Genomic DNA, 9,115 nt, shown 5'->3' with positions numbered 1-9,115 from the left:
TACATTAATTCCAATCAGCAACTTTTACTTTCACACACATACACTTTCTTTCTCAAAACACACACAAACACCAAGAACACACACTCACCAAAACCGCCATTGATGACGTGAATTCGGTGCTAGAAATCGTGTTATCACAATTACCTAAAAGTTTGGAGGGTAAAAACTAAAAAAAATGGTAAAAGTTTTATGGTAAAAGTTAGAAGCTTTAAAATAAGAGATTGAAAGTAAAGAAAAAATAAATAAATTTGATGATTAAAGTTAGAAACCAAAAGTTAATTCATAAAAATTAAAAACTTTAAAAGTAAACTATAGTTAAGTTTGTATAAAAAAAGTTAGACTAAAGTTAAGAAACCTAAAGCTAGTTGTAAAAATAAGTTAGAAGCGTTAAAATAAGAGATTAGAAAGTAAAAGTAAATAAATTTTGATGATTAAAGTTAAAATCCAAAGTTAATAGATAAAAATTAAAAACTTTAAAAGTAAGTTATACGTGTATACAAAAAGTTAGACTAAAGTGATAAAAGTTTTCAAGAGTTGCCCCGAAACACATAGCGATTCGTAAAATTTATAACTTATATAAAGTTGTTGATGCATATTTAACAAAAAAAAACATATTGAACTATTTTGTTTTGGAAGCATGTACACTACTCGTATTTATAAATTCTTTTACATCTGTCCCACATGCCTCATAGTAAATAAATAATAAAGTGATAAGAGTCACGAGGACAACTACCCATATCCCTTGGCAGAAACTAAACCGTCAAACAAAATGGTGTGCTGGTTTGTGGTATATGAATCTCTCTCTATCATTATCTTTTAGTCCCAATTTTTTTTTTCTCTCTTTTACTTTTCTCACACACTTTATGTAACTCCCAAAACAATTATTTATGACAAAAGATCGGTAAAGCTTTTCAATGCAAACTCCGGTGTCTGCAACCACACTCATCTTTTTCGTCTTTTGTATTACTATTTTCAAAAGCCTCTTGAAAATCATATATGTTATTTACCAGCTTGACTTATTTGACAAATTTTCATTGTATGTGGCGGTGGTGACCAGCGGCCGGCGGTCGTTACAAGTGGTGTGACATGTTGGACGTATTATTTTTAGTTGTTCATCAGATCCGCCACCACCAACGCTATTATTCGGTGTGGTGGTTGTTGCCAGAATTTTCATTGTATGTGGCGGTGGTGACCAGCGGCAGGCAAGTTGTTACAAGTGGTGTGACATGCTGGACGCATTATCTTTAGTTTTTCATCAGATCTGTCATCGCCGTTGTTATTCGGTGTGGTGGGTGTTGTCGTCTAGTGATTGTTAACTTTGATTAAAGGACACCGGCAGTGGTTACTGCCGGAAGGCGGTGGTTAATGAAGATGTACCTACTGCTTATAAAGTGTAAATAAGCAATGTTAAAATGTGTTGTAGCTTATGCATATGTGTTTGTACCATTAGCCAACCAAGCCAGTTAGGATAACTGAGCCGGCACTGTAACCGACACTGTAGCAGTCCAAATTGGGGTTGTTATATAGATAATTTCACATAGTAATCTAAAACTATCATTCGATAATTTTAAATGAAATTAGTTTTCTAACACTTTTCCAAGGTTGCTCAAATACAAAAACTTCAGAATTCTTTATTGTGATATTATCTCCAACCTCAATCGTTAGCCTCCAATTTATGCCACCAACAATTTGGTTGTCACCCTTGAGAACTTTTTCAAATGTTAAAGATGTATTAAAGTCCCTGTTATGTTCTTTAACAGCAAACATTCCTACCTCGATCACTTGTGGATCATCAGGGCTAGCGATTTCGAGCCAATTTCCGACTGTCTTTTGACCATTCTCAGCATAACATACACCGGTAAGAAAGCTAAATAGGAGAGGGAGAATGATGATGAAAATTGTTCGGTGTTCAAAGCATGCCATTTTTAAAATCTATATCTTCTTCTATGGAAGAAGAAGTCAATGTTTAAAATGTATGATATGCATCGTCTTATTATTATTTATAAATTTACAATGAAAAGTTAGTAACAAATGCTTACCAAATATTTTAAATGCATCATTTATGTGAGTAAAAAATAAGTCAAATAAATAATTTTGATAAAAAGGATGTAAGTCAACTTTGTTGTATTAACTATTAAGTAAATAACTTTTAATAATAAATCGGATTATTATGATTTGTATTTTAAAAGCATATTAAACACGGTGACATGAATAATTAATATAGTTTTTTTTTAACTCTTGTGATAAGATGGTTTTTATATGGTAAAGAAAGTATACCAAAAAACACCATTATCAAGATTTAAACCTTGATATTTCCCTAAGAGGATAAAGCCTCTACCACCCCACCAAAGTAATGATGACAAGTATAAACCTTTTAATGCCATAATATAAATATCATTCGTATTGGAAAATAAATAAAGCATTTCATTATTATAATTATTTATTAAATTTCATTTCATAAATCTAAATAAATATAGTGTTTATATGAAATTTGATGAATAAAATACTTAATAACAAAATTCTTTAGATTAACCTAAATTTTTATGCACTGAATAAACCTATATATTTCCAAAGACACATATAAAAATCCTTGATTATAAAAATAGCCTTAGGAGTTTTTTATTAAAAAAATAAATTAGAAAAAACTAATATAAAAACAGAAAAAATTCTAATATTAAAAGTTAAGAAACTTTATTGCTATTTTATTTTAAGGTTGCAAAGTTATACTTTAACACTTCGTAACTTTAATACATTTATACTAGTTGACCCGAAATAATGATATATTTATGGTTATAGTTATGGGTACAAATATAGGTGTGAAAGTTGATATTAAATTCAAATATCATAGGTTGTTCTGCTAGACTTAATTAGAATGTATGTGAAAATATTCGTGTAAGTGTATGTATTTGTGTTCTATGAATATGCATCTGTTTTATCGTGATTTAGTGATCAAGATTTTATCTTATTTATTTTTACCTTAATACTTATTTTACAATAAATACATGTATTATGTTTTTACCCACATGTTACACATGAAATGTATTGTCATCGTCGCTATGCACGGTAACTTTTTATAACTAATAATACATTACATAATGTTTCCAGTCTACCTAGTTTAGTCATGGGGTTTTTTCTTCTAGGCATGACTTGTTGCTTGGCTAACGTGTCTTGGTGGAGTTTTTCCCTTTGAATGCATTATACGGTAGTGCAGTCCTCTCTAAATATAATCTATGTCACATTGTGTGGTCTGACCCTTGTATGGGGAGTTTAAAGCGGTTTTGAAACACGTCGTTTTTTAAAAAAAAGTAACAATTCATATTAAATACTCTAGTTTTGTTCGATTCATAATACATATTTCACAAATTTAAGTATTTATTAGAACAAGTTAGTAATTCCAAGTATTTAGATCACATTGTTTTTATATAAACTGTTAGGATATTACTTCGTATTATTCTGATTTCGCAAGAACACACTACTACAGAATTGGCTTTTACATGTTTTTTTTGGCGTGTAAGATTTTGATGTAACTGATTCTGGTACCCTTTTTACACGGGATTTTTTCGTGTCAAAAGGTATCAATTTTGACACGGTTCCATCTACTTTTTGACACACCAGATATCCGTGTAAAAAAGCTATAACTTGTCACGGTTTTTTCTAACTGTTGTGTAAAATCTAAGCACCTTCTAAAATTATAGCAAACGTGTAAAATATAAGCTAATCTTTCCAGATCATTTTATAGCATTAATCACACCTATTTTTAACAAGCATATCAAACTTCACACCTATCACAAGCATATCAAACACCAGCAACTTGCCAATAACAAATCAAATACCGAAACATAAATATATATCAAACAACATGGAGATGAAGCATACATATATATCATAGTCTCAAAAGCTAGCATTCAAAAGCACCTTGAAGGTGACAAAACATATTCATAACATATGCAAAACATCATATGTTTGCAAAATGGTGATGATCCAATATCCATGGTATCTTGACTTCTAAACCTAAAAGCTACGACAATGAACTTCAAAAGCATCACAACTTTAGCCGATTGACAATTGATACAGCAACTCCGTCCACTTCTGCATCACTAAAAAACTCGGTTGCCTATGGGTTCTACAAAATGAATTTTAAAACAAAACACGTTATTCTACAAACGAACAAAAACAAAGACAAGTGCTTACATAAAAATGACATAACTGATAACTTAAAGACTAACCTGTTGGGGAAAACTATACTGTTGCTCCACCACAAAGTGGAACAACCACTTGCAAACATAATATCCACACTCCCAAGTATTTTTTTGTTGATTACACTATTATGTTATAAACAAAAATAGAAGAAATTAGTTAATGGAACTATAATACAAAAGTAAGGGCTTATAATATCAATTATACCTTGACCATAACCCAAGTCACCCACTGAGATGAAACATTGGCCGACAAATCACACATTGTAATAGCCCTGTAAAAAAAAGTAATGTAATCTGACTGAAACAAAGAACATTTCAATTTTCAACTAGCTAATCTGACCAATAAAGAAGAGTATACTGATCACGAATGTTGGACCAAACCATTAAAGGTGGCCTCGGGTCATGGAAGCAAGAAGAGGTCAGCCAAAAGGGTTTTACAAGACAAGTGGTCAAAACTGAAAATCCTTGTCACAGAAACAAGTAACTTCGCGAATTTGTATCTCACAAATCTGTGGGAGTTGGGACTTTATTTTTCTACAGTGACATCTTCAATGTGTTATTGCTTTTTGGTAAAAATTTCATAATTTTTAGAGGTCTGATTCATAGCAAACGTTAATAAACCTTTTAAGTCACAGTGCAGAAAATTTTCTGTTGCAGTTGGATTTGCTGAATTTTTAAAAATATCTACCCTTTTCAGAAAAATTTTGAAAAATTCTTGTATTAACTAGACATCTTGAAGTTTCATAAATAAATTTACCAAGACCTAGATCATTCATTTTGACCACGAATAAATTGCCCGAAGTCCGCACAAAACAGTGAAACAAATCTGTGAAAATGCACATATTCTTCAACTACGCATAATGCAACTTGTTAACACATAGATGAATGGCATATCTCGATTCTTAGCATTTTAAGATGCAGGTAAGTCATGGTAAGTGAATATAATAATTATTTCACTTAGGCAAGCAAGAAATGTTGCATATAACACATAAGGTCCTTCCGGATGGTTATAGTCTAGGCTCCCGTTTTGAAAGAACATTTTATAAATCTTCCTTTTTGAAAACCTAGTTAGTTCTCATTTTTTAATCACCACAATGATAACCGGTTAGCTTACTTTGCACAGGTTGACCAGGTTGATGTTTACACTTCATTATTCACTTGCTCGTCTTTCAGTAGCTAAGTTACAGAACGCTATTATGTAGCTAAGTTACAGAGCGCTATTGTTCTGCCTAGCTAGTGACAGTTTGTGAGCAGCACGTATGTAGAAAGGTAAAACTTTGATAGCCCGCTGTAAAACAAAAGCTCCTAGTTTGTTTAACTACAACGGGGAACTACACTTGTGGTTCATGACCATGTCTCACTAGTTTAATCCATTTCAAAAGCCTTAATTTGTTCTTTCTAATGCTCATTATATGGTCTGTTTGTATTCTGTCAAAAGAAAAACTCTACTGTTTGATTTGCCAAAACAAGTTCTATATTGTGCAACGAAATCCAGCAACTAAAAAACTAAGAGCCCTTTGATATTAACTATATAGAACCAATAATCAACCCTTCCTAAAACACCTTACAAAAAACCCCAGGTACATTATTAAATTCCAATAGCAAAGAAATTTATTTAATAGCAAGTTAATTATTCTTAGCTTAAAAAGTACATTTAATAGCAATAAGTTACTTACGAATCAATTAGTGGTTTGATGTGATACGATTCTGGCTTCTTCCCTGTATCTAAGTGTGATGCATCCAAAACATAAACCATACGGGGTTTAGGCAAGACCAAAAGAAGCACCCAGTGACCCCTGCATATTGTGTAAAATAATAAATAATATCAATAAAACATAAAATTTAACTTCAAATTGTATAAAACTGAAGTAATACTGTATATTATATCTTACCCTTGGGTATACGGTGCGAGAAAGAAGACCTTATTTTTGTTGTGTGGTGCACCGAAAGCATTGAGAATTGCATTTGTGACATGCTCAGGAGACTTATTTATTTCAGTCGCACTAATTGTTGTTACTTGCCTTTTAAGATACCATCGAATGTAGTGCACTTTTGCAGTTTATATATATAATGAAATTACACATAATATATATTAACTTACCTGAATAGACAACCACAAGTGATCCTTCAAGGATTTGTCGACTGTCTTCCAATCACTCACAAGGATTGAAATTTTTGATCTTGTCTCGAGTCCTACCCAACTAGTATACTTATTTCCAGGTTTTCCAAGTGGAATAAAAGTGACGGGGTCGAATTCAACTGATAGATTTACAACTTTCCTAACGCTATCTAATGATGTCACTCGCCGAGTATGAAGTGTGGTATCCTCCATGACTTCTGAAATGTTATAAATATTCAATTTTGAACAGATCCAGAAGAAACCGATAAACAAAAAACCAATGAGGACAAATTCCAATACAGTATACTAACCTTCATCTTCATCCAACGAATGGTCCAAGTTTGATTCCATATGTGTGAAACTACAGAAAACACTGAGCAAATTATTCAAGTCAGGCCCTTCTCATGGTTGTAGCAATAATATCAATAAAAAACAGTGTCATTTTCCTAGCAAACAGTTCAGGCGGCTACTCTAATAAGTCAATGATATAAATTTATTCTTATTGGACTTTGGACTACACATTAGTATTGGCAGCAAATATATATAATAGCGTCGTTTATAAATTTGGTACCCACAAACATTTGGTGCCAAGCTCAATTGAACCGTCGGCGCTTGTTTATCACCGGGCCTGATTCAAGTAAAGACTGCATAAAACACTGAATTTGTGTACCATGGCACATAGACATCAACAGCAACTAACAAACTACAAGTAAGCTTATATAGTAAATGAGATTTTCACTCAGGCATTTCCTCAAACAAGTTGTGTGCAACCACTGAACTAACACGATTTCAATTAAGAAGTATCATTAAACTCACCTAAACACCATCTGAGCAAGACACACATGAACAAATCCGAATTTTCATTCAAAAAACAAAAATAAATCACATATAATCGCATACAAGGCAGGTTATATGGTAAAAATATTAAAATATGTTTGCTTAAGAGTTAAGACTACCTCATTATCCCTTTGCAAGAGACAAACTTTTTTTTTTTTCGCAAGAGACGAACTTAGTAAGTATAATAGAAAAAAAAAACCTAGACAACTAAATACACATACCACTATGTAAAAATAATAAAATAAGCTGATAAAGTATAAAGATTTATATAAAATATATATCGAAAACCCCACAAAAAATATAAAATAAAAAAACCCTAGAATACTAAATATACATATCCAGGAGAAATAAATTAAACTAATATACAACAAATATAACATAAATATCGAAAACTCCACAACAAATGGAACAAAATAAAAAAAAACCCTAATGACCATTAGACAGAAGTTGAGTAGAAGCAGCATGAAAAGATGAGAGATGGGGTTGAAGAAGAAAACCAAATGTAAGATGTATTGGGATAAAGAAAGATGTATTGGGATTAATCTAGATCTATCGGGAACTGGACTTGGAGGTAGATGAAAATGAAGAAGGCGCCTTTTTTTCGTGAAAATTTGTACTGAAAAAATAAGCAAACATTAGTAAAGTCAGTAAATATTTATATTATATTATACAGTATATAAATATAAATATATATTAAAATTAAAATTAAATTATATAATATATATCTATGTATGTTACCTATCTCAATTCATGTAGCTTCATTTTCATCGACCCATAACCCTTCATCGACCCATAATATATATCTATGTATGTTTTCGACCCATTTACACTTGAATAAAGGAATATTGAAGAAACTGTAATCAAGCTCCCAAATCTCTTGAATGACATCATAATAAAAGTCTTTGGCTATTCTCGACCTAGCATCATTATTTGTTCTTGAGAACTCTGATGTCATGGCAATTAGTGTCACCCCACTATTTTGCAATGTGCTTTTGTCATCTTGCCTTTTTGTGTAAAAATTATACCCGTTAATGTCATATCCTTGATATGTTGGCACTCTATGTCGAGGACCATATGCCAAATGCTCTACTAGTTGATCAACCCTTTCTTCACCATATCCTGCTTTCACTCTTTCTTTTAACCAATGTGCAAATGTTTTATTATGCTCAATAGCTAAATTAAAATCGCTCATTGACCGGTTGGAGTCTCGCAACATCGCCATGTGTTCATGTACGTGTGGAGCAACTACTGTCATGTTCTCTAAAACATAAAAATTGTAACAACCGTACTTTTAAAATTTTATATGTGCTAGTTAGGTTGTCTACATTCTCGCAAGCCATAGTTATACTTGAAGCTAGTAGGTAATGCCCCAAATTAGTAATCTAAAGCTAATGATATGTAAAAGAATTTCCTAATGAAAATACCTCGGAACAAAAATTTTTAGAGGTGATCAATCGATACGATAATAATAACTTAAGACTCGCAAATTGAGATACCAATCAAATTCCTATGGAATGCCCAACAAATCAAAAATAAAACCATCATGATAAGTAAAATTTTCAACTAAAAATATAATTGGAAACATTATGTACGTAAAAGCGTCGAAAACTTAATAAGTAAGCATATAAGCTTAAAAATTAATACAAATTTACAACCAATGACCTATGTAACCAACTAAAAATACAAAAATATATCCATACACATAAATATACATGACTTATACACATATATACACATTCCTAACTAAAACAATCAATTACTTACACTTAACTAACTAAACACTTACAAAACAAATACATAATTAACATATACTTATACAACAACTTATACATTATAATTTTAAAAAAAAAAAAAAGATTAAACCCCTCCAAATCCCCCCCCCCCATGAGCCGCCCCCCCCCCCCCCTACACACACATACATCCCTCCATTTCAAATTTTGCATGCCTTAAGTCTTGGAAC

The 9,115-nt window shown here is 31.7% G+C and overlaps 1 protein-coding gene and 1 long non-coding RNA gene across 4 annotated transcripts; one reads left to right on the top strand and one right to left on the bottom strand.

Moving 5' to 3' along the window:
* The first annotated feature begins 751 nt into the window (after nucleotides 1-751).
* On the top strand, nucleotides 752-1,577 carry LOC122598527. The gene is made up of 2 exons (XR_006323643.1): nucleotides 752-787; nucleotides 1,058-1,577. It is a non-coding gene; the product is annotated as an uncharacterized LOC122598527 (long non-coding RNA).
* Nucleotides 1,578-3,710: 2,133 nt separating this feature from the next.
* On the bottom strand, nucleotides 3,711-7,294 carry LOC122598485. 3 transcript variants are annotated; one of them, XM_043771076.1, is made up of 8 exons: nucleotides 7,275-7,294; nucleotides 6,630-6,691; nucleotides 6,301-6,536; nucleotides 6,092-6,183; nucleotides 5,876-5,995; nucleotides 4,405-4,471; nucleotides 4,227-4,322; nucleotides 3,711-4,123 (listed from the first exon to the last, which is right to left on the bottom strand). In XM_043771076.1, exons 1-8 carry the CDS (start codon nucleotides 7,277-7,279, stop codon nucleotides 4,115-4,117), a joined length of 687 nt encoding a protein of 228 aa, XP_043627011.1. In that variant the 5' UTR covers nucleotides 7,280-7,294; the 3' UTR covers nucleotides 3,711-4,114. The 3 variants fall into 3 exon arrangements, with proteins under 3 accessions (XP_043627011.1, XP_043627014.1, XP_043627012.1); XM_043771079.1 differs by lacking the exon at nucleotides 7,275-7,294 and adding an exon at nucleotides 6,890-7,218; XM_043771077.1 differs by lacking the exon at nucleotides 7,275-7,294 and adding an exon at nucleotides 6,894-7,218.
* Between the last annotated feature and the right edge of the window lie 1,821 nt (nucleotides 7,295-9,115).

The sequence above is a fragment of the Erigeron canadensis genome, chromosome 4 (assembly GCF_010389155.1).
Source record: "Erigeron canadensis isolate Cc75 chromosome 4, C_canadensis_v1, whole genome shotgun sequence".
Taxonomy (NCBI): Eukaryota; Viridiplantae; Streptophyta; class Magnoliopsida; order Asterales; family Asteraceae; genus Erigeron; species Erigeron canadensis.
The sequence above is the reverse complement of the archived record's forward strand: the minus strand, read 5'-3'. Positions and strand labels throughout refer to the sequence as shown.

Bases quoted from the DNA above. Each gene is read 5' to 3' on its own strand.
- LOC122598485 (XM_043771076.1), bottom strand. The intron at 4,472-5,875 runs GTAAGTAACTTA...TTTTTTTTACAG, and splicing joins ATCAAACCACTAATTGATTC to GGCTATTACAATGTGTGATT. The intron at 4,323-4,404 runs GTATAATTGATA...ATAACATAATAG, and splicing joins TGACTTGGGTTATGGTCAAG to TGTAATCAACAAAAAAATAC.